General features: G+C 41.6%; 1 protein-coding gene across 1 annotated transcript in view; it reads right to left on the bottom strand.

The window, feature by feature from the left end:
- Nucleotides 1-25,732, bottom strand: part of LOC123756102 (Ca[2+]-channel protein alpha[[1]] subunit T) — a 487,984-nt gene that overhangs the window by 37,038 nt on the left and 425,214 nt on the right. Inside the window, exons 30-31 of the mRNA XM_069336529.1 lie at nucleotides 4,519-4,649; nucleotides 1,807-1,956 (exon numbers count right to left, since the gene is read on the bottom strand). Coding sequence (XP_069192630.1) covers nucleotides 1,807-1,956; nucleotides 4,519-4,649 — 281 coding nt within the window. The remainder of the gene's footprint in view (nucleotides 1-1,806; nucleotides 1,957-4,518; nucleotides 4,650-25,732) is intronic.

Below are 25,732 nucleotides of genomic sequence, written 5' to 3'. Positions count from 1 at the left end.
CAATGCCCCCCCCCCCTCCCCGAGAGGGGGAAGGGAGAGCCCTAGACTCTCGTGCTGGCGATCCAACCAGCAGTTCTTAGGCTGGATGTCAAAAGTACACGAAAACACCGCCAATCGGAGGGAGGGAGGGAGGGAGGGAGGGAGGGATGCCGGGGAGCCTCCGGATCTCACCCAGAAAATGCCGTTTCATTACATTCAATACTGGTTTTCTGGGGTGGAGCCCCATTGGCTCCTCAGAGCTAACTACCTAAAAACAAGAAAAAACACAGGGATTTACCCAGGAAGCGGTCAGTCCTCACTCCTCAATGCTAAGTCGAGACAACCGGCTGCAACCGCCGACCCAATGCAACGCAGGCCCTACCAGGTCCAAGGACATTGACAAGGTAGTGAGCACCCAGGACCCTGTTTGACTTCCAAAAACCCTGTGCCCGAATGTCAACCAAAGACATGTTGCCAAAGATGGCAGCAAACTTACAAACGTTGTGGGCAAGGGGATAGACCACAGGTTGACAAGACTTAATAACACTGTGGACGACCTGAGAGTCCTGAGCCTGGGAACATGGAAGGAGGGAAACCGGGACACCTCAAAGTGCATCCCCGGCCACCGAAGCCGTAGCAGTCTCATTCTTCACAAGAAAGGAAGGAGACGATTGTAACCGAACAAACCTACCACCAGGACCGAAGGAGCAGAAATCTCTGTGCCGGAGGAGAGCATGAAGCTCCCCGACTCGATCCCAAAAGGCCAATGTCAACAGGAAAAGAGCATTAGAAAAACAATCATGAACTGAAGGGGTCACAACAAACTGAGGAGAAGAGAGAAAAAAAGATGTCTAGGGAAAGACCCCTAAGTGTAGAAAGGGGGCAACCAACCAAAGACAGACCCCCCTCCACCAGGCAAGAAAACAAAAACAAAAGAACCCCCCCCCAAGAGGACAACGTACCCAGGAGGAACAAGAGCCGGCCGCTACAACAGGTGATAACTACTTATGCAGTATCCCGGGCCCCTATCAGTGACGAAAACTATCTACTACCCAGAGGCAAACTAGGGCAACAAAATAACCCCAGCTGACTCCAAGGGCAGCCAAGTACAATGTATTGAGCAGTAAAAGACACAGAGGCGGTAGGTCACAAAGGGACTTGTGGAAGGTGGCCCCAAGCCCCAAGGGCAGTACTTACAGGGTACCTAGGGAAGGAAACCCTAAGTGCATGCAGCCCGAGTACCGTAGAATAATACTCCTGGCTCACACACCACCTGTAGTGACAGACCACACCACATTTGCTCATTTGCTAATTTTCGTTGGGGAGTTCTGTCCACTCGTTCGGCTCTTGGTAGCATTATTTTCACCAGAATAGGGTTTTTTTTGGGGTGCCTATCTTTCTGGGTGCCAGACCCAGTCGGTAGCAGACACAGAATGCTCCCAATCACACGGGTGTTTCTATATGACATTGCTCCTCGTGCCTCTCTGAGGGGGGACCAGGTTCTGACTCATGGTCCCCAGTAGGCAAGAACTCCAAGCACTTTGATGCCAGAAAGCTAATATTTACATATTAGCCTGGATAGCTCTAGGGAGCCGACAGTGCTCCCCCCAAAAAAGTCATTTGACAAAGTCCTTTATAAGAAATCTTTGATGAGGCTGGAACATGCTGGAGGGGTGACAAGAAGACTTTTGACATGTATGAACAATTTTAATTAAAAAATTAATCAGAGGTAGTGTATCAAACTGGAGAAACGTTAGTAGTTGAGTACCACAAGGTTCAGTTGTAGCCCCATTTTTATTATACCATTACAACATTTTGTCCACTAACCTAGCCGGCCAAAGAGTTCCACTCCTAGTGCAGCAAAAATGAAGAAAAGGAGGAAGAAGAGAAGGCCAAGGTTGCCAACTTGAGGCAGTGCTTGCATTACAGTGTCCAGCAGAGCACGGATACCCTTCGCCATCTTTAGCAGCTTCAGCACTAATAAATGAAAAAGATGATTAATATAGTAAAATGTTTTTAATACTGAAGATATAAAATTATAAACTATTAAAAATATCACTCAACCATTCACTGTATCATTCACAATACTGTACTGTACAACCTATCGCTAAGTGGATAAAGGCACTTCCACACTCCAACTGTCCTTCACATACCAAGTGTACAGTAGTCCTAGTGAATTTTAGTATACATAATACATAAAAACACATTTACTTCCTTCTCGTAAAATGCCTCTACCTAGCCTTGTCCATTATCATGTTTCGTGTGTTGTCTACACTAACTCCCTGTGTGTTTTTCCTAACTAGCCACTTTCCTTATGTGATTGATCATAATCTCAAATTTGATTGAACAAATACCTATTTTAACAATCACCCATCCAGCTATTTTATTTAATCCTCAAACTGCACACTAACATTGTGTACTAGTCCCCAGAGGTGGAAAAAACTCAGCATTGAGTGTAATGAAACACCATTTTCTAGGTGAGCCCTGGAGACTCCCTGGAGCTATCGGGCTAATGTGTGATATATTAGATTGGGACATTAGTTTAAGGAGTTCTGCCTACCGGGGACCATGAGCCAGACCCTGGCACCGCTCAGAGAGGTTGCAGGGAGCAAAAGCCCTGGAAAACCCCCGTGGTTGGGGGTTTTCCTTATCTGCCATCGACTGGGGATTGGCACCCAGAAAGGTAGGCATAACAAAACCCCACATGGTAAGAAAAATACAACAAAAAAAGGAAAGGTAGAACTCCCTCAAATCCCAAGGAAACAAGCAAACGTCACACTTCACTGCCGTGCTGTTCGTTCGTCCAGCCCTTCCTTCGTCAAGATGGGGAGGAGGGAGCACCGGACCTCACTGTGCCGGCTACCCAGCACTCCAGTTCGGAAGCTAAGCATCGAACAACGCAAAAAACTGCCAACCAGAGAGAGGGAGGGTTGCCAGGGAGCTTCCGGGGCTCACTCAGAAAATGGCGTTTCATTATATTCAACTCTGGTTTTCTGTAGGAGCCCCTTCAGCTCCCTGGAGATACATAACCAAAGATAAGGAAAAGAGGGACTTACCCAGGAGGCGGCCACCACACACTCCTCAATCCGAAGTCAAGACAACTGGCTGCAACCTGTGATCCAAAGCAACACAGGAATGCCTAGGAGCAGGAACGTTGACCAAATAACGGGCGGCCAGAACCCTGTTTGACCTTCAAAATACCCGCGCCCGAATATCAGCTCAGGACATGTTGCCAAACACGGTAGCCAATGCAACAAACTTCCTAACGTCATGGGCATGAGGATAGACTGCAAGCTGCCTAGACTTAATAACTCTGTGGATGTCCTGGGAGACCCAATCCCTGGAACAGGGAACGAGGGAAACTGGATCAACTCAAAGCGCATCCTCAGCCACCGAATCTGAAGCGCGCATATAATGGCAAAGAGCTGCAACCGGACACAACACATGATGCACCCTGGCCTGACCAACCAAGCATCAATGACCCAGGACCCCTCCGAAAAGCAGCTGTCTCGTTCTTTGCCAGAAAAGAAGGAGAAGGCTGCAACCAAACAAACCGACCACCAGGACCGAAAGAGCAGAAAACTCTGTGCTAGAGGAGACCATGAAGCTCACCAACCCATTGTCTTGCCTTCAAGTTGGGGTACATTTGGCGGCCTCCTCCCAGGTCTGTCCCTCTTCTACTTATCCTTGGTTATGTAGCTCCAGGGAGCCGAAGGAGCTCCCCACAGAAAACCAGCATTGAATGTAATGAAACACAATTTTCTGGGCGAGCCCCAGAGGCTCCCTGGCCACCCTCCCTCCTTCCCGTTGGAGGTTTTCGCGTGGTTGATACTTAGCCTCAGAACTGGAGTGGCTGTGTCATTGGTGCAGGGGTCTGGGGCTCTCCCCTTCCCCCTCCGGAGGAGTGGGGGGCCCTGCACGGACGAGTGACGTGGCGATGGAGTGTGAGGTTTGCTTGTTTCCTTGGGATTGGAGGGAGTTCTGCCTCTCTGTTTGGTTTTCGGTTGCAATTTTCTTACCACGTGGGTCTGTTTTGTTATGGTTACCTTTCTGGATGCCTAACCCCAGTCGATGGCAGATAAGGAGAGCCCCCCCAACCACAGGAGGGTTTTCCAGAGCCATTGCTCCCTGCACTTCTCTGAGGGGGCCAGGTTCTGGCTCATTGTCTCTGGTAGGCAGAACTCCATAGACTAATGTCCTGGTCAAATGATTCGCATATTAGCCCAATAGCTCCAGGGAGCCTCCGGTGCTCACCCAGAAAATGGCATTTCATTACATTCAATGCTGGTTTTTTCTGCAATACATATAAATGAAGAATATAGCATGTAATGATGTATTCAGAACAAAATTAAAAGTTTAACAAAAATGTTGTTATAATAATAGTAATACTAATGTTTTCTCCTCAAATCTTGTTTACAAGCTTCACATATTTAAATTTCAATGAAATATTAAATATGTTTTTTAGTTACACCTAGATATACAGTACATACTAATGTACTTGCAATAATATATTTTGAATCTCGTTGATATATCTCTTACCTCGAGCAATCCTCAGCACTCGCATGACTCTTATAATGGTTGGATTGATAGGGATTATGTCACTCTTCATTTCTTCCAGCACAATGCCGACCACAGATAAGATGACAATGAAAACATCCAGCTGATTCCATCTGTGTTAGACGAGTAGAAAAGGGGGACTCAGACGGGAACATTTTCACTGCTGCTGTGTGATTAAATCACGCAAGTTATGTTGTAAATGCTTTTTCTAAGAGAGGTGAAAACCTACTATAAACTTAGTAGTCATGATTACTATTTATAGTTTTCTAGAATTGTTTTATACAGTTAAATACAACAATTTAACCAAAGTTTACTTCAATCATATATTTAACCAATTATCATGAAAAAAAAGCAACATAGCTAAAGAAAATACTTTATTGGATTATTGGATTAGATATGAAAATAAAACAGCTTCTTAAAAAATGAATAAAATCACATTCATATGTTTGAAAATTTTTATGTGAATGAAAGTTATTAAGCAAAATTTTTAAACTGAAGATGCTACTTCATCACCACAAGGTTCTCCACATTAATGTTCCTTAATTATCAAGGCAAGATATTTATCCACATTCCCTAAATCAATTCTTATTAATGAAGTCATTATATAAACATAAAGGCATGCAGTACTATGCACTACAGGAAGCATGAAGTTTCTTTAATTGTCATACTATGTAAAAAGAGAAACTAAGAAATTACTTAACCCCTTCCATTGCAGAGTGCGCTTGTAAGCACTTTTAAGATTTCCAGAGAATGCACAAACCACATTTGTGAGTGCTGAGACATGGGAACTGTACATCAAGTCTGCATGGTTGGGCATGAGGCAGTCAAATGCCCTGACAGCCATCATGGAAAATATTTATGTTTTCTGGAAGGTTCCAATGATGGCTCCCTGTGGCCAGCCACACAGAAATAGTGTCACATATGAGTCACATCATGCTTATGAATCCTTAATAAGTTACCAGAGACCAAAGCCAAAACCTGCCTCCCCCTTCTCTCACAGAGGCACGTGGAAGCAGGGAACTCTTTACGATCACCCATATCAAAAGAAACACCCAGAAAATAAGACAAAACAGACCATTGCAAGCTTCATAGGGAAGAGAAATGAAGCAGGAAATGACTCCACAAATTTTCCACCTAGTAGTTAGGTGGAAACCTCTACCCCCCTACTTACAGCTGACCACTGCCAGGTGGCAGTATTCTGGGAGCTGCAGTCTCCCATGTCAACACTAGTCAGTCCTCCTAAGAGGATTGCCTCCTGAGTCACCAAGCCCCTGGTGTTCCACCTACAGTATTTCTAGATAAGTGTTGATCACCCTTTAAACTGCATCCTGTGGTGGCCTATTTGCTTGTGTATCGTTCCATGACTGTGCTAGCGTCACGTGAGTGTGTTTACAAGCTTCACGTGTTGTGAGGATATTAGAAATTGTTAACTTTGAGTTGCATGTGCTTAGGGCAGTCCTTCCATAAGGGGTTATATAGTGATGCCCCTGCCCTGAGAGGGCTATTTTCTTGGTGAGTTTGGGAGTTCATCTCAGAGGCCAGCCTATTATGTATGGTGCTCACCCTGAGTACTGTAAAGGTCATTGACACCTCTGTAAGAGGCTCTAAGGTTAGGGCTGTTCTTTGACATTCGAGGCAGCTGAGCCATTGCTTCAATCTCCAATGGAGCCACTGGGGAGCCATTGCCTTTTGTTCTTATGCAATTTTTGGCTCAGGTCCCTTTAGTTGGTGGAGGTGCCATCACCTTGGCTAGGCATCTGGTGCAGATCTCGGCTCTGTTCTGGAGCCTTCTTGTTGGGCATCCAGGGCTGGGAGGGAAGCCCAAGCCTTGGATGTCATTCAGTCTTCATGGGCACTACTATTCTCTGTGGGGGGGGGGGGGAGGGGGGTTTATTCCACTTTGGGGGAATAAAGCAAGGAAGAGAGAACGAGTGTGTCTGGTGTGCTATAGCAGTAATCTCAGTCTTCTATCTGGGGCCTCCTTTCCTGAGGTTTTACCTATGGCACTGTTCGCGGTTTTCCCCTTTGGGAATGTGGTGGGAGCCGTTGATGCCTTTTGGACTTCCCTGTCTCTCTTTCGAGGATCTCCCGGGGGTTTCCCCGACTTTTTGGTACCTTTTTTTCTTTCCCTAAGGGGTTTCAGTGTCCTCCTTTTCGCTCCACAATGGCTTTTTATTTTGGCTGGTCTCAGTGTTGTCAGGTACACCCCTTCTTTTGGGGATCTTAGCTATTTTGGTCCCCTTGTGGGGGTTTAGAGGCCCTGCAGCAGTGCATTCCTTCTTTTCCTGTGTCCTCTTGGTCCTTTCTTTGGTTCATTCCATCTCCCTCGTAGTTCCAGGACAGGTTGGAGGTATTCCTTGGAGGATTTGTCTTGCCTTTTTCAGGGTGTTTTCCTTGGGCTGGTACCAGTTGTTCTCTGGATGGCTTGAGCTTTCTGGCCCAGCTGCTCCCTTTCTGGTATAGCCCTATCTCAACAGCTGCCTGGTTTGGATGTCCAATCATTAAATGTAGTTACAGGATGAGAGCTATGCTTATGGTGCCCCCATCTTCCCAGCACTCTTTGTCATATAACACTTTGAAATTACTGACAGTTTTGGTCTCCACCACCTTCTTACCCAACTTGATCCAATCATCTACCTGTTTGTACCTGTTTGCAAAAGTGAATTTTCTTATATTGCTTCGGCAGCTTTGTTTAATTAACCAAACCACACACTAGAAATTGAAGAGACGACAATGTTTTGGACCGTCCTGGATCATTATCAAGTTGATTGTGATAATAGTCCAGGACGGACCGAAACGTTGTCGTTTCTTCAATTTCTAGTGTGTGCTTTGGTCAACATTTTTTAGCCACATTATTGTGACTCTTCATCTGCCTTTGTTTAGTTAGTTTAAATCTATGACCTCTTGTTCTTGAAGTACCAGGTCTCGGGAATTCTTCCCTATCAATTTTATCGATTCCCATTAATATTTTTTATTCACTGCCACTCAGGCTCAAGGGTTTTGGAGATTTAACTGGGTCTTGGTGACTGTTTCAGGTCAATATTCATGGTCTCGGTCAGGCTTGTGTCCTATGCCTCGGCTGCGTTTCCTGGCTTGGCGTTTTTTTTTGTGACTTTGTGGCTACCATCTCTCTTCCTCCTTGGTAAGTCACATGTTTTTCTTCTGCTCTGTTCTTAATTAGGTTCAGAGAGCCACTAAGGGGTTCCCACAGAAAACCAGTACTGTATTGAAAGATATGAAATGCCAATTTCTGGGTGACCCACTGTGGCTCTCTGATGCTCTTCCCCCCTTCCTAACTACTAGATGCACCAGTTTAGGGATCATCAGCTTCAGACGGACTGGCTGCTTGCCAGGATGCTACCAGCTAGCAGCTCTGCGCACACTAGGGAAGTTTTATATACCCAGGTTTGAATGAACCATTGAATTTTCAGTAATTTTTTGTGGAGTTTGTTCACTGCATTTCATTTTCACAAACCATGCAGTTCTTTGTGTTGTCTCGCCTACTTCCCTGTGTGAGGGGTGATCATAATCACTTGCTCTGTCTCTCTATGAAGGGACCAGGTTCTGGCTCTAGATCCTCAGTAGGCCAACTAATCTCCTAAGACAGATGTGACTATGTATGGGAAGCTATTTTAGTGAATTACCTTCAAGGAGCCCCTGGAGCTCACCCTTAAATGGGCATTTCAATACATTTTTTTTTTTTTGTAGAAGCCACTATGATTTTTTCAAGAACTCCTTATAATTAGTTCTGTATTTTCAAATGTTCAAATTATTTTTAGAATTTAAAAAAAAATGCACATGGGAGGGTGTCCAAAAATAAGTGCTGCAGTGGAAAGGGTTAAGTGTAAAATGGACAATAACTGTATACACAGACACATGATAAATGCTCAGTAATTACATTGTGTCCAAATTGTTTGCAAAACAAAACATATTTTGCTCCTCATAAATTTAGAAAAATAGATATAAACAATAACATTTAACTGAAGACATGTGTTGTTGTTGTTGTTCATTACAATTAATAACAAAATAATGAAGTTTAAATACATAGCTGATGATGTTCAGAAGAAAACATTTGCATTCACTCATCACAAATAGGTATATGAAAGAGGAGAACATTCTTTATTCATATATCAGAGACTAGTTTTTAGATAAATCTCTCTATCTGTATATAAATTGTAATAATTCAAGAAGCCAGCTTTTATTGTTACACATTTTTAATGTATTCTAGTTTATTTTCAGTCAAGAGAGAAATACAATTAAAGGGTCAAAGTAATCAAAATAAATTTGTGGCATGATTAAACAAAAGCCAAAGAGAAAACAACAGCGTATATAAAAGTACAGTAGTTATCAAATATGGTGGAAGAAAATTAAAGCATTACTCTGAGCTTGCAGTTTAAGATAACATTTTCTCAAGGCACAACATCTCTGACAAAATTTATTTGCAAAGGAATGCACCGAGTTGGCTACCTGCATCATGGCCTCCTGCTTGTAAGGATGCTATTACTTATCACAAGGCAAAGTGCCACGTGTTCACTTCAGCTTGATGGAAACAATGACAGTGAAAATGAACACATGAAAGCAGGTGCAAGTAAACAATTAAAGTTGATACAAAAAAACAATCAACCTAATTAGTGATCAAATTTACTGTATATATGAAAAGCACATTTGAAAACATACTTACTTGGTTGCCCCCTAAAGTCAAAGGAAAATAAATCCTGCAGGCAGTCAGAGTAACATCCAAAACAATGATGTCATGGGGAAATTTTCATATATCCCTGTAGGGTCATATTGGTTGACCAACTAGGAAAAACTGAAGGATATCATCCAGCTAAAGTAGGCTGCAGAAAGCACGATTCATCCTCTGGGAAAATATTTATAATCTCTCCTTGGTAAACCCAAGATTGCCATGGAGTGGCTCGGTATACAACATGCTAGATCATTTACTGACTACCCCTTTTGTCACTAGATGGAAGCACCTGCATCATAACACAATTGGTAATGGATGTAGTAGATGTCGAATGTTAGCAAAATAATAATGCCCTCCATCCCGAGTGAAAAAACCTGCCGCAGACAGAGACCAGGAAGGGTTGATGGTCCAGGAATCCAACCCGGGCCCTCCCATTTCAGCGCCAGAAGTTCAAAGTGAAGAAGACTCTGGGGACTCCTTATATTACCCACTTTATACCCATTATTACCCCTATCTTTTGCCTTGCTTTTACCTTCCTCCAAGTTTTCCTCCTCCTCACCTCCTCCTTGCCTTACTTATGCCTGTGCCTTTCTCATCTCTTCACAATCTACTTGATAATGGTCTAGGACGGACCGAAATGTCATCGTCTTTTCTTCTTCTAGTGTGAGGTTTGGTCAACATTCTTCAACCACGTTATTGTGACTCATCATCTGCAGAGGTTAACCCCTGCACTGCGCACCACAACCAAGGTTGTTTCAGTGATGGTGCATCACAACCTGGGTTGTTTTAGACCTATATCTTGAGGTTATCTTGAGATGATTTTGGGGCTTTTTAGTGTTCCTGTGGCCCGGTCCTCGATCAGGCCTCCCCCCAGGAAGCAGCCCGTGACAGCTGACTAACACCCAGGTACCTATTTACTGCTAAGTAACAGGGGCATAGGGTGAAAGAAACTCTGCCCATTGTTTCTCACCGGCACCCGGGATCGAACCCGGGACCACAGGATCACAAGTCCAGCGTGCTATCCGCTCGGCCGACCGGCTCCCTATCATAAAATTTAGACCTCCCATGCATGCATTGGGCTCACATTTGCTTCCTCAGTCCTCCAGTAACCATCCTCCATCTAGAAAAACATCCAGTGTTCCTCACTTTCCTTCTAAGGGCTTAGTAGGAAGATAAGGCCCAAGTCTGGCAACATCACCATCCAGTGTCTGAACATGCAGGGTGGCCATACTAGGAGCCAAAGAAATTATAACAGCAGCAAATGAGTGATTGCACTGTACATATTTACAGGCAAAAATGTGTGCTATGTACAATTACAAGATTTAAGCTTATTAATATATGTGTATAATAGTATGAATCACACATGGTGTGCACAGATTTATACATATACATCTGTATATACATATACTTTCAAAGTTATATATAATGAACATCACCACTGACACATCAGTACAACTTGTTAGAATGACAAAAGTAAATAAAGTGTAAAACAATGGAAATAAAATTAAGTTATTCCCATGCGGCACCTGATATCAATCCTACCAAAAAATCCAGCATTGAATGTAATTAAACACCATTTTCAGGGTGAGCCCTGGAGGCTTCCCTGGAGCTATCGGACTGATATACGCTATATTAGTCTGGGACTTCTGTCAGTTGGAGTTTCAGCCTACCTGGGACCATGAACCAGAATCTGGCCCTCTCAGAGAGGCACAAGGAGCAAGGGTCTATGGAAACCACAATGTGGTTGGGAGCATTCCAGGTCTGTCAATGACCGGGGTTAGACATGCAGAAAGGTAGGCATAACAAAATAGACCCCACTTGGTAAGAAATTGCAACCAAAGACCGAACTGTGAGGCAGAACTCCCCCAAATCTAAACAAGCAAACATCATATACTGCCACCACACCGCTCGTCCACACAGCCCTCCCCTCCCCTGGAGGAGGAGTCCCAGACCCCTCACGCCGGCTACTCACACCTCCAGTTCGGAGGCTAAACATCAAAAACAAAATGAAAGTTTTGCTCCGTTTTGTTCCGTTCCGCAAAAACAAAACTTCCGGAGGGAGGAAGGATGCCAGGAAGCCTCCAGGGCTCACCCATAAAATAGTGTTTCATTATATTCAATGCTGGTTTTCGTGGGGGAGCCCTTTCGGCTCCCTGGAGCAATCTAAACAAAGAGAAGTAAAAGAGGGACATCCCCGGGAGGCGGACGCCACGAGCACATCAAATCAAAGTCGAGACAACTGGCTGCAACCTGCGACCCAAAGCCACACACAAATGACCGGGACCAGAAATAATGACCAGATAACAGGTGGCCAGGACCCTGTTCGACCTCCAAAACCCCCGCGGCTGAATGTCAGCCCAAGACATGTTGCCGAACATAGCAGCCAAAGCAGCAAACTTGCAAGCATCATGGGCATGAGGGTAGACCAAAAACTGGCTAGACATAATAACCCTGCAGATCACCTGGGAGACCCGAGCCCTGGAACAAGTTACTAGGAAAATCGGATCAACCCAAAGCGCATCCCTGGCCACAGAAGTGGTGGGGTGCAGATAATGGCGAAGAGCCGCAACAGAACACAACATATTATTCACCACCGGCCTGGCCAACCTAGCATCAATGACCCAAGGACCCTTTCATGAGAGCATGAAGCCTACCAACCCAACCCCCAGAGGCCAATGCTAACAGAAACAAAGCCATAGAAAAACAATCTTGAGCCGAAGGAGAAGACAAAAAAGAGAGTACCCGGTCCAAAGACTAGGACGGCTCAGGCAGCTCATGAGCAGGTAGGTGAAACCAAGCATGAGAAAGCTTGTGAAACGGGACTAAAGTGACATCCACCCTGAACACAAACTGAAGTGGCTCTGCCAGTTCCCCACAATAAGAGGTGACAGTATTGGGCATCAAATGATAGTCCTGAAAAAGTCAAGAGAGAAAGTACAAAACAACCCAATCAGAAATCGAAGGCAACCTACCAAGAGAGAGAGAAAATGACAAAAAAAAAAAAAAAAAAAAAAAAAAAAAACACGCCAGAAAACTTCATATTGTCACCGAGACGAAGCTCGCAGGTGGGAGCGCCGATACACCGCCTCCCGGAGTATCGACGCAAAAAGCTTCAACAGCGTGAAGCTGTTCAACCGACGCCTGAGCAGCTGAGGTCAGTGCAAAAGACAAAGACCCAGCACTCAACGCCTCTGCATCCAACTTAAGCCAGTCCGAGGACAACTCGAGAAAAAAACAAAGCGCAAAACCGACGCCAAATGCCCATGAGCGCGCAAGTCCTCAGCCTCCAAGAATGCAAAGAGGGTAGGAACCTGCATGTGCAGCTAAACAAGGCCAACATCCTGAGAAATCACAGGGGGATAAATAAGCACACATTAACCCATAAGCTGTGCATGGCATGCATGCATTATATATATATATAAAGATAGATATATATATATATATATATATATATATATATATAAAGATAAAGATATATATATATATATATATATAATATATATAATATATATAATATATATAATATATATATATATATATATATATATATAAAGATAAAGATATATATATATATATATATATATAATATATATAATATATATAATATATATAATATATATATATATATATATATAATATATATATATATATATATATATATATATATATATATATATATATATATATATATATATATATATATATATATATATATATATATATATATATATATATAACTGAAAACTCACACCCCAGAAGTGACTCGAACCCATACTCCCACAACTGGTATGTACAGGGACGCCTTAATCCGCTTGACCATCACGACCGGACATAAGGAAGTGATAGCCGAGGCTATATGAACCACTTCCCCGCCGGCACTCGGATGGTAATCTTGGGCATAGCATTTTATCAAATCACCTCATTCTTTGGGGCACACGTGAGGAACACAAATGCAAACAAGCCTGAATGGTCCCCAGGACTATATACAACTGAAAACTCACACCCCAGAAGTGACTCGAACCCATACTCCCACAACTGGTATGTACAGGGACGCCTTAATCCGCTTGACCATCACGACCGGACATAAGGAAGTGATAGCCGAGGCTATATGAACCACTTCCCCGCCGGCACTCGGATGGTAATCTTGGGCATAGCATTTTATCAAATCACCTCATTCTTTGGGGCACACGTGAGGAACACAAATGCAAACAAGCCTGAATGGTCCCCAGGACTATATACAACTGAAAACTCACACCCCAGAAGTGACTCGAACCCATACTCCCACAACTGGTATGTACAGGGACCATTCAGGCTTGTTTGCATTTGTGTTCCTCACGTGTGCCCCAAAGAATGAGGTGATTTGATAAAATGCTATGCCCAAGATTACCATCCGAGTGCCGGCGGGGAAGTGGTTCATATAGCCTCGGCTATCACTTCCTTATGTCCGGTCGTGATGGTCAAGCGGATTAAGGCGTCCCTGTACATACCAGTTGTGGGAGTATGGGTTCGAGTCACTTCTGGGGTGTGAGTTTTCAGTTGTATATAGTCCTGGGGACCATTCAGGCTTGTTTGCATTTGTGTTCCTCACGTGTGCCCCAAAGAATGAGGTGATTTGATAAAATGCTATGCCCAAGATTACCATCCGAGTGCCGGCGGGGAAGTGGTTCATATAGCCTCGGCTATCACTTCCTTATGTCCGGTCGTGATGGTCAAGCGGATTAAGGCGTCCCTGTACATACCAGTTGTGGGAGTATGGGTTCGAGTCACTTCTGGGGTGTGAGTTTTCAGTTGTATATAGTCCTGGGGACCATTCAGGCTTGTTTGCATTTGTGTTCCTCACGTGTGCCCCAAAGAATGAGGTGATTTGATAAAATGCTATGCCCAAGATTACCATCCGAGTGCCGGCGGGGAAGTGGTTCATATAGCCTCGGCTATCACTTCCTTATGTCCGGTCGTGATGGTCAAGCGGATTAAGGCGTCCCTGTACATACCAGTTGTGGGAGTATGGGTTCGAGTCACTTCTGGGGTGTGAGTTTTCAGTTGTATATAGTCCTGGGGACCATTCAGGCTTGTTTGCATATATATATATATATATATATATATATATATATATATATATATATATATATATATATATATATATATATATATATATTGGTGTATACTGGCAGCAGGTTTTCTTTCAAACATGTTTCATTGAATATGACCGCATATTCTGTATTTATTATTTTCTGGTTTAGGGCTTCTATCCCTCTAACTATTTTCTTAGCATCAGAGCTTAATTGAAATAGGAGTTCTCCAAAACTCATTTTCGTACTTTTAAGGTGAAGAAAAGAAGTGATTTACTATAGAGTGTATTACACTTATTTGTATAATTTGCACGACGTTTCGAACCTCCATGGTTCATTCTCAAGTGAACAGATCTTACAATACTAGTTGATTTTATACCCGCATTAGGTCAGGTGATAATACAGTGAAGGTGAAAACATGGGGGGATACATAAGGGATAAACATAGGGGCTGCAGAAGGCTTATTGGCCCATACGAGGCATCTCCTATCTAAACACAAAGATTAATCCAGTGTAATTGGCCTGTTATGTTGGACATTGTCTTCTGTGTTGGCATCGATATGATCTTGTCTTGTCCTTACTCTCATGGTGGGTAGAGTAAATAGTTCCGTGATTTGGGTGTTCATGGTAGGTCGCTCTATTCTTATGTGAATTGCCTCAAGAATTTGTAATCTTCTTGAATCTTGGGTTTTGTCTACAGTATTATGCAAGTATTCTTGTTCAACATTTCTCTTGTTAGAGTAATGTCATGGGCTTGTCTCATGTGATTCCTAGGGGCACCAGATTGAAGATGGCATGTCAAACGCCTCGTCAGCTTGGTCGACGTCATACCTATGTACTTACATTGAAGGTTACATCCTTCGTGGGGGCAAGTGTACATGTATACAACGCTTGACTGCTGTAGAGGGTTCTCCGTCGGCTTCGGGCTGTTTTTGATAAGGAGTTCGGAAGTCTTCTTGGTTTTGTAGAATATTATCAGGTTTATGTTTTGGTTAGGAGTAGTGCTTTTTACTCCTTTACGGATTATTTCTTTCATTATTCTTTCCTCTTTTATATGTTCACTGTGCATGGTTGATTTGTAATATAATTTTATTGGGGGTGTTGTGGTTTCTGTTCTAGGTTCTGAATTATACCAACGGTCCAAGTGTCTTCTTATAGCAGCGTTTATTTCCGCGTTGCTATATCCGTTGTTCACCAATACCTGAGTTACTCTTTCAAACTCTCTACTCACGTTGCTCCATTCAGAGCAGTGGGTAAGCGCTCGACGAATATAAGCATTGAGAACACTGGCTTTGTATCTTTGGGGGCACTCACTTCTACCGTTCAGGCATAATCCTATGTTGGTGGGCTTGGTATATACGTTGGTGCTTAAAGAGGTTCCTGTTTTTGTTATTAGTACATCCAAGAATGGCAGACTGTTATTTTCACTATTTTCATGTGTAAATCGGAGTACTGACTCTCTCTCTAGGTGTCTTTTTAGGTCAATTAGTTCATCTGAGTCTTTTACTATTACGAATATGTCATCTACATAACGGCAGTATACAGTTGGTTTTTGTCTGCTACTGAAGACCCTATCTTCGATGGTTCCCATATAAAAATTAGCAAATAAAACTCCTAAGGGGGAGCCCATTGCTACTCCGTCTATTTGTAAATACATGTCTCCTTGTGGACTGATGAAAGGGGCTTCCTTTGTACATGCTTCGAGAAGACTTTTCAAGTGTGGCTCAGGTATGTCTAATTTGGGGGTGCTCTCATCTCTGTATACTCTGTCCAGTATCATTCCTATGGTTGTGTCGACTGGGACGTTGGTAAAAAGGGATTCAACGTCCAGGGAAGCGATGATTCCATCGGGCTGGGTAGATTTGATCAATTCTAGGAAATCTGCTGATGATTGTAGACTAAACTTACTTGGAGTGTATGGAGTTAGGAGTTCATTGAGTTTCTTTGCCAGGTGATAAGTTGGGGTTGGTATTTGGCTGATTATAGGGCGTAGTGGGTTACCTGGTTTATGCGTCTTAACATTGCCGTAGGCATATCCTAAGCCATAGTCGCCTTGAAGTTTATTGAAATGCACACTACCTTTCTTTGCGTTGATTGCTGTAATTGTTTTGTTTACTTTCCGCTTAAGGCCTTCTACAGGGTTCCTCGTGATTCGTTGAAATTTGGAGTCGTCACTTAGGATGTCGCTAATTTTGTTCATGTATTCATGGGTAGGAATCAATACATATGCTGCTGTTTTGTCGGCTTTTCTTATTGTTACGTCTTTCAGATTTTTTAGTTGTTTCGCTGCTTCTTTGAGTCGTGGGGTTAAGATTGTAGATGAATATGTTCCTCGTTTTTTCCCTGCTTCTGCAAGTAGTTCAGCTTGAAGCGTGTCAGTGGTGATGACTTTTTTGTTGTCTTCTAGCTTATGGATATCGTCCAGAAGCATATGGATATTGTCCAGTTCCAAGCTGAACTACTTGCAGAAGCAGGGAAAAAACGAGGAACATATTCATCTACAATCTTAACCCCACGACTCAAAGAAGCAGCGAAACAACTAAAAAATCTGAAAGACGTAACAATAAGAAAAGCCGACAAAACAGCAGCATATGTATTGATTCCTACCCATGAATACATGAACAAAATTAGCGACATCCTAAGTGACGACTCCAAATTTCCTTGTCGTAGTCGAAAAATAATTAATTCATGAAAACTTGGCTTATTAGGCAAATTGGGCCTTGCATATTAGGCCGAGAAGTGCGTTCTGGCTATTAGGTACGACATATATATATATATATATATATATATATATATATATATATATATATATATATATATATATATATATATACTAGTATATATGTAGTACCTAATAGCCAGAACGCACTTCTCAGCCTACTGTGCAAGGCCCGATTTGCCTAATAAGCCAAGTTTTCATGAATTAATATATTTTCTCTAATTGTTTGCTTATGAAATGATAAAGCTACCCATTTCATTATGTATGATGTCAATTTTTTTTTATTGGAGTTAAAATTGACGTAGATATATGACCGAACCTAACCAACCCTACCTAACCTAACCTAACCTATCTTAATAGGTTAGGTTAGGTAGTCGAAAAAGTTAGGTTAGGTTAGGTAGGTTAGGTAGTCGAAAAACAATTAATTCATGAAAACTTGGCTTATTAGGCAAATTGGGCCTTGCATAGTAGGCTGAGAAGTGAGTTCTGGCTACTAGGTACGACATAATTATATATATATATATATATATATATATATATATATATATATATATATATATATATATATATATATATATATATATATATATATATATAGAAATCCTAGTAAACAACACAGAAATCATCGATAGATACAGCGATAGCAGGCGGCTTGACGTTTGCGAGGCACTACACATCAAGAAGTCAACACCAGCAATCAACAGCCAATTATTGCACAACTATATTCTACCCACCTCAAGACTCCGCTCCAATATAGAAGCATCAAGAAATATGGACCAATAGGCTTTCTACAAACACTTCTATTCAATACCCATTGTTTCTGTTCTGTCTTGTGTTGATACTTTTAATACCCTATTAATATCCCCTCCTGTTCTGTCTTGTGTTAATGCCACATCACCCTTCCCACCTCACTCAAATGTAGATATAATATCAGAGAGACGTAAGTTCTAATCAGTTGTGTATTTGTGAAGTCTTTGAAAATGTAATAAGTTTTACGAAACGCGCCCGTGTCGCGTCAGACTAGAAATAAAAATGAATTTTGGAGAAGTGATTTTTTATTTACCTCCAACAGTGAAGCGTAATGTACGAAAGATTGAGAAAATTCGTGTTAGAATTATTAATCTTACTTTTTCGGTCATATTTAATAATATATGTCTACAGGAAAGACTGCTACCAAAATATACTAATATATATATATATATATATATATATATATATATATATATATATATATATATATATATATATATATATATATATATATATATATTATATACGACCGGAGTAACATGTCCCACCGGGTGCACGACAAGCATATATGACTTAGAGTGTTGGCCATGATTTAATTGGCCAGCGGTTACATAGGGTCCACATCAGCTTCCTCAGGGTTCTTGTCAACAGACGCCATGTTTAAAAAAAATCATAGGCAATATTCTCAGGTGTGACAGCTACAGTACTGTGTGAGCAACCAAGGCTTGCACACACAGCATGGGCTAACAGCACTGCTGTTCAGCTTATGACCACAACATCACCTAAAAATGTCAAAATAACTATGTAACTGCTATTATTTAGCGATGACAGTATTACAGAAGACCCCAAGAGCTACAAAGAGAGGTTAGAGGCATTAAATATGCAAAAACTAGAAGCTAGAAGAAAAAGAGGGGGATATGAGAACCACATACAAAATAGTAACAGGAATCGATAAAATTGATAAGGAAGAATTCCCGAGACCTGGAACTTCAAGAATAAGAGGTCATAGATTTAAACTAAATAAGCACAGATGCCAGAGAAATATAATAAAATTCACTTTTGTAAATAGAATGGTAGATGATTGGAACAAATTAGGTGAGAAGGTGGTAGAGGCCAAAACCGTCAGTAATTTCAAAGCGTTATATAACAGAGTACTGGGAAGATGGAATACCACGAGCGTAGCTCTCATCCTGTAACTACACTTAGGTAATTACACATTTAGTATGTCCACAGTGCAGGGGTTAATGCTGTAAAATGTAGACATCATCTTTGATTTTTCCTGTGCTAACTTCATAACTTTAGGGATTTCAGTCATTGAATCATGTGCTGGTTTAACAGTACTTCCCTAAAATGTGTTGCAATTGAGTGGCTTTCTTCTAGAAGTCATTATCTTTGGGAGAATTCTGGTTGCCTGATTATTTTGGGTCTTCCAGATGGAGTCAGAGAAGGTGATTCACTTCACTTTATATCACTCTGTAGCGCACACACACACACACACACATTAGTTCTGCCCTAGTTGTATTTACCTGAATTTACCCGAGGGCCACTGTCTCTCTAGTGCATTTACTCTCTAGAACAGTAAGATATTGGCTAGTCAAAGGTCCTCATTTGTCCTGGTGAAATAGGGATGTATTTTAAAATACTGCAGTGTTTTGGCATTTATGGCCTCGGCAGGTAGGCAGTTTCATGGGTTTATAACTATGGATGAAAATCATCTCCTGTTTTCTATCCTACATTGTGGCTTGTTGAGCTTGACACAGTTGCTCTTTGTTTCTGTTACATCTGATCTATCACTGTTTTTTTTTTTTTTTTTTTTTTTTTGAGATATATACAAGAGTTGTTACATTCTTGTACAGCCACTAGTACACGTAGCGTTTTGGGCAGGTCCCTGGAATACGATCCCCGCCGCGAAGAATCGTTGTTACAATCAAGTACGCATTTTACTGTTGCGTTAAACAGAGGCTACAGTTAAGGATTTGCACCCAGTAAATCCTCCCCGGCCAGGATACGTACCTATAACAGAGTGCTCGCGGAACACCAGGCGAGTGTCTTACCACTACACCACGGAGACTGTATATATATGTCTTGATCAATCTCCTCCAAATTGTCCAGTATTTTACAAGTTTCAATGAGATCAGTCCTGTCATATCCATAAAGAGGGCCTCCGAGCAGAGCTGAAACTTTGCTTTCTGAGAAAGGAATGCAGTTGCTTCCATAAGCAAAGTCCTGTTATTTCCATGGACAGGACCATGTACAATCAAGGCAGGCCTATATTGTGGAAAAATATAACAAGGATCCTTTCATACATACTGCTGGAACATATTGGTCAAAGGAAGAGACTAGAGAATTCTTGATCCAGCATGAAATGACTTCAAGATGCTCATTCATCTATACTTAAAGCAATTCCAAGCACTACTTGGCATTACAGAGGATGCCTAATTATCTCGCCTAGCTACTACCCCTAACGACTACCAGGTACCAATACCTACATGTTAACAAGGTATCCAGGCTCTGTTGACCAGACCACACACTAGAAGGTGAAGGGACGACGTCATTTCGGTCCGTCCTGGACTATTCTCAATTCGATTGTGATGAGGAAGTAGTGACAGGCAATAAATAGGCAAGAGAGAGGTGAGGAGCAAAGTAAGGTGTAGTAGAGGGGATAGTAGTAGGAATAAGAACTGCAGAGGGCCTTCAACGCCTGATCTCCAACAGTCTTTGGGCCAAATACTCTCTCTCTGACTGTGTTACCAACCTTTCATCCTACCCTCTTTCTAAGCACCAGCAAGAACTTCTTGGCCTTGGTCTTTCTTTTGCTACTTCCCCTGGCCCACGCTGTGGCATTGACCTCATTAGTTCCTTTGACAGGTTTGTCAATTCTAACTCTAGTACTCTTTCGGACCTGTCTGCCTTCAGAGGGGCCATTATTCCCGTTCTTGACAGCTTGTTTTCTAAAAATCACCACCTTCCTCGTCGCTTCCAGCTTGCCCTTGCCTCCCTGAAATCTAACAACTCTATTCTTATCCTTCCTTCTGACAAAGGCAATTCAGTGGTTGTCCTTGACCGTGAGGACTACCTCCGAAAAGCAGATGTCTTGCTCTCTGACTCTCGCACTTATGCTCCTCTGACTTCTAACCCTTTGGATCGCCTCAAAACTTCCTTTAACCGTAAACTAAGACAGCTCTCTAGTCTTTGTCCTCCTGACTTTGATCTCATTAAACGTTTCCGTGTCATCTGCCCTTCTCTTCCTTATTTCTATGGTCTTCCTAAGACTCACAAACCTGGTGTTCCTCTTCGTCCTATCATTTCTTCACGGGGCTCTGTCAGCTATCCTCTTGCCTCCTGGCTCGCTAAAATCCTGACGCCTTACCTCGGCACTTTTTCCCCTGCCCACCTTCGTCACTCTCAGGACTTCATAGAAAGGATGCGCTGTCAACCCTCTTGTAAGTTGCTTAGTCTTGATGTCGACTGTCTGTTCACTAATGTTCCGCTCGATGACGTTCTCTCTTTCCTTAGACAGAAGGCGTCTGAGGGCCTTCTTCCTCTCCCACTTCCCACTGACGTTTTCCTCGAACTCATTTGACTCTGTGTTACTCTAACTCTCTCTCTTTCAACGGTAAATATTACACTCAAACTTTCGGTGATGCTATGGGTTCCCCTCTCTCCCCTGTTCTTGCTAATTTCTACATGGAATACTTCGAAACTGTTCTTATTCCTTCTATTGATACTCGTCCCTCTCTCTCTCTGGCTTCGCTATGTTGATGACATTTTTGCTTTATGGCCTCATGACCTTAGTCTTTTCCAGCCTTTCCTCTCCTCTCTTAACAATCTGGCTCCTTCTATCTATTTCAAAGTTGAGTGGGAATCTAATTCCTTCCTTCCTTTTCTTGACGTTCACGTTCACAGCTCTGTGTCCGGGTTCTCTTTGTGTGTCTACCACAAGCCCGTGCATAGTGGCATGTACATTCACTTCTTTTCCTACCATCCTCCTTCGGTTAAGAAAAGTGTCTTCGTCTCTCTCTTCCTCCGCGCTCTACGCATCAGCGACCCTCAGTTTCTTGATTCTGAAATTGCCTTTATCTACAAATCATTCTCTTGCCTTGGTTACCCTTTGCATTTCATCAACTGTGCCTACTTTCAAGCTAAATGAAATTTCTTTCATCCTAAACCTACTTCCAACACTAGTAGCACTGTACTATGCCTTCCCTTCATATCTCAACTCAAAACTTTTACCAATAGCTTTCGTCCTCTTGACATTAAGCTCGCCTTTCGACAAACTAACACACTTCGTAGCAATCTAGTTCACACTGCTCCTCCTGCTTCTAATGCTGCTGGTGTCTACTCTATTTCCTGTTCGTCTTGTCCTCTCCAATACTTTGGCAAAACTGGCCGTACACTGAATGACAGACTTAAAGAACACAAGAGAAGTGTTAAGTCTGCAGACACTAACAATGCTCTCTTCTGTCAAGTGAGGGATTCTAATTATCCTATTGATTGGTCTTCCTCCAAAATAATCTTTCCTGCCTCTACTCTACATAGACGCCGTCGTGTTGATTCGGCTCTAATACACAATGTACCCAACATGAACTTGAGTCCTGGCTTTGTTGCTGTGGACTCTTCCCTTTCACAGTATATACTCAAATGTTCTAATCTTTCTAACAAACATGACCTAATATAAGCTTACCCTTCCATTTATCTTTCTTTCTCTTTCCTTTCCTTTCTCTCTTCTCTCTTTTTTCTGTTCATTGTCTTCTCCTATGTTCCCTTGCTATCCTCTTCTTATTCCTATTACTATCTCCTTCTCATTCGGTGGTTATAAAAGGAACTGCCTCGTATGGGCAAATTGGCCCTCTGCAGTTCTTATTCCTACTACTATCCCCTCTACTACTCCTTACTTTGCTCTTCACCTCTCTCTTGCCTATTTATTGTCTGTCTCTACTTCCTCATCACAATCGACTTGAGAATGGTCCAGGACGGACCGAAACGTCGTCGTCCCTTCACCTTCTAGTGTGTGGTCTGGTCAACATAGTTTAGCCATGTTATTGTGACTCATTGCCTGCATATCCAGGCTCTGTTTTCCTCAAAATTCACCTAAGAAGAACCCCCAGAAAGCATAGAAAAGATAGGTAAAAAAGGTAAGAAATGGGAACAACTAAGTACCTATGTCAGAACGAAGCTTTATATGGAGCTTTACATATTCATTCGAAGCAATATTTTCCCAATGTGCATGACATTATTGCCACATATATGATGAGTTTGCATGAGGAAAACATATGTATTTCATGGTTTCATTTCAGTCAGAGATGAATAAGTAACAGGTATTCATGTCTAGGATAGGGGTGAAGATACTCCCTATATTAATTAATGCATCTAAGAGTTCAAAGCATTAAAAAGCAATTTATGACCAGAGGACCACAATAACGGTGCAATAAAAGTATCCCATTACTGGCTAGTCAACCTAAAGATAGCATTAAAAAACATGAATAGGCAAAGTTGCAACAGCTATTCACTACCTACGTGAGACTGAAGCTGGAGTATGCAGCAGTGGTATAGTGCCCCCGTCTCACAAAGCATAGAGAGAAGATAGAGAAGGTCCAAAGGCATGCAACCAAGTGGGTTCCAGAACTTAGAAGCATGAGCTATGAGGACAGACTGAAAGCTCTCGATATGACGAAGCTGGAGGACAGAAGGAAAAGAGGAGATATGGTTACATTCAAAATATTACTGTTTTTTAAAGATGATAGGGAATAGTTCCTGAAATCTGTATCAAACAAGAAAAGGGCACAAATACAAACTGACAAAAAACCAGCTTTGAATGTAATGAAACACCAATTTCTGGGTGAGCCCTGATGGGCTCCCTGAAGCTACTGTGCTGATATAGTAGCAAACTACTAAGTGCCATCAGTCGCAGAGATGTTTTAGGCCTACAAGGGACCACAAGCCAGAACCTGGCCTCCTATAGAGGTGCAGGGAAGAATGGCACATATGATAAAATTTCAATGAATTTATTCATGTTTGCCACCACCAGGGAAAGCATCCAGAAAGTCAGCGAGACAAAACAGACCACTGCTGGTTAGAAATGAGACTGCAGCATCTAAACTGCAAAAAAACTCTCCCAAGAATGTAAGCAAAAAATAAAAAAATCACGAAAATAGAATGAGCTCTTTTAGACCCACCTTCCCCCTCGTTTGGGAAGGAGGTAACAGCCCAAGCCAACTAACTTCCCCACCCTCAGTTCTATGGAAATGAAAACGCCCTCGACTTCCTCGGAATAGGCTACTTGAGTTTTCGGTTGCATGTATGCCAGGACCATTCAGGCTTGTTTGCATTTGTGTTTCTCACGTGTGCCCCAAAGAATGAGGTGATTTGATAAAATACTATACCCAAGATTACCATCAGAGCACCATCGGGATGGTGGGGTAAATAGCTTCGGCTACCATCATCTTTTGAACGGTCGTGATGGTCGAGTGGAGAAGGTGTCCTGTACGCCAGATGCATAGTGCTCCTTGCAGTATGGGTTCGAGTCACTTCTGGGGTGTGAGTTTTTTGAATATATATATATTATATATATATATATATATATATATATATATATATATATATATATATATATATATATATATATATATATATATATATATATATATATATATATATATATGTTGCAACCCATCCTCCGAATTGACAGTACGATTTAATACTAAGTGTAATAAGTACACTTTCGTACTGTCATAACCAGTGCATAATTGTACTTATGGGGCTGTTACATTTAGCCAACTCCCTCCCCCGATTTAAATCTCTTCGTTTTCTGTTAACACACTCAGAATTTTAGGATGCAGTTTTCAATTTCAATTAGCAATACACAAGTTTTAAATATCAGGAATTTCTTTTTCAGGTTTATTAAACAATATAGATTTTATACAAAATTTTAAAATATCCTTAGTTTACAATTTATTGATATATTTTAGTTTTGTTTTATTAGTTTTATAAAACTGTAATATCAATATAGCTATAGGTTAAGTACTAATTGTAATTAAGAAGCAATAAAATTATTATCTTCAAAAACTAAGACGGTTAGGTGAGGGTGTGGTTTTCTATTCAGTTTTTCAGGTAAACTCAAATATTCACAATATATTTGCCAGTATGATTTAATACTAAGTGAAAATAAGTACAATTTCTAACTGCTATGAATAGTACATAATTGCACTTATTTGTCTCCTTACATTTACCACCCCATTTTTGGAGGACGGGCTGATATATATATATATATATTATATATATATATATACATATTATATATATATATATACATATTATATATATATATATATATATATATATATATACATATTATATATATATATATACATATTATATATATATATATACATATATATATATATATATACATATTATATATATATATATACATATATATATATATATATATATATATATATATATATATATATATATATATATATATATATATATATATATATATATATATGCGAACAAGCCTGAATGGTCCCCAGGACAATATGCAACTGAAAACTCACACCCCAGAAGTGACTCGAACCCATACTCCCAGGAGCCACGCAACTGGTATGTACAAGACGCCTTAATCCACTTGACCATCACGACCGGACAAAATGAGGTGATAGCCGAGGCTATTTGAACCACCCCACCGCCGGCACTCGGATAGTAATCTTGGGCATAGCATTTTACCAAATCACCTCATTCTTTGGGGCACACGTGAGGAACACAAATGCGAACAAGCCTGAATGGTCCCCAGGACAATATGCAACTGAAAACTCACACCCCAGAAGTGACTCGAACCCATACTCCCAGGAGCCACGCAACTGGTATGTACAAGACGCCTTAATCCACTTGACCATCACGACCGGACAAAATGAGGTGATAGCCGAGGCTATTTGAACCACCCCACCGCCGGCACTCGGATAGTAATCTT

Source organism: Procambarus clarkii, chromosome 36 (genome assembly GCF_040958095.1).
Source record: "Procambarus clarkii isolate CNS0578487 chromosome 36, FALCON_Pclarkii_2.0, whole genome shotgun sequence".
Taxonomy (NCBI): domain Eukaryota; kingdom Metazoa; phylum Arthropoda; class Malacostraca; order Decapoda; family Cambaridae; genus Procambarus; species Procambarus clarkii.
Note: the sequence above shows the minus strand (reverse complement) of the source record. Positions and strands in the feature narration are given on the sequence as shown.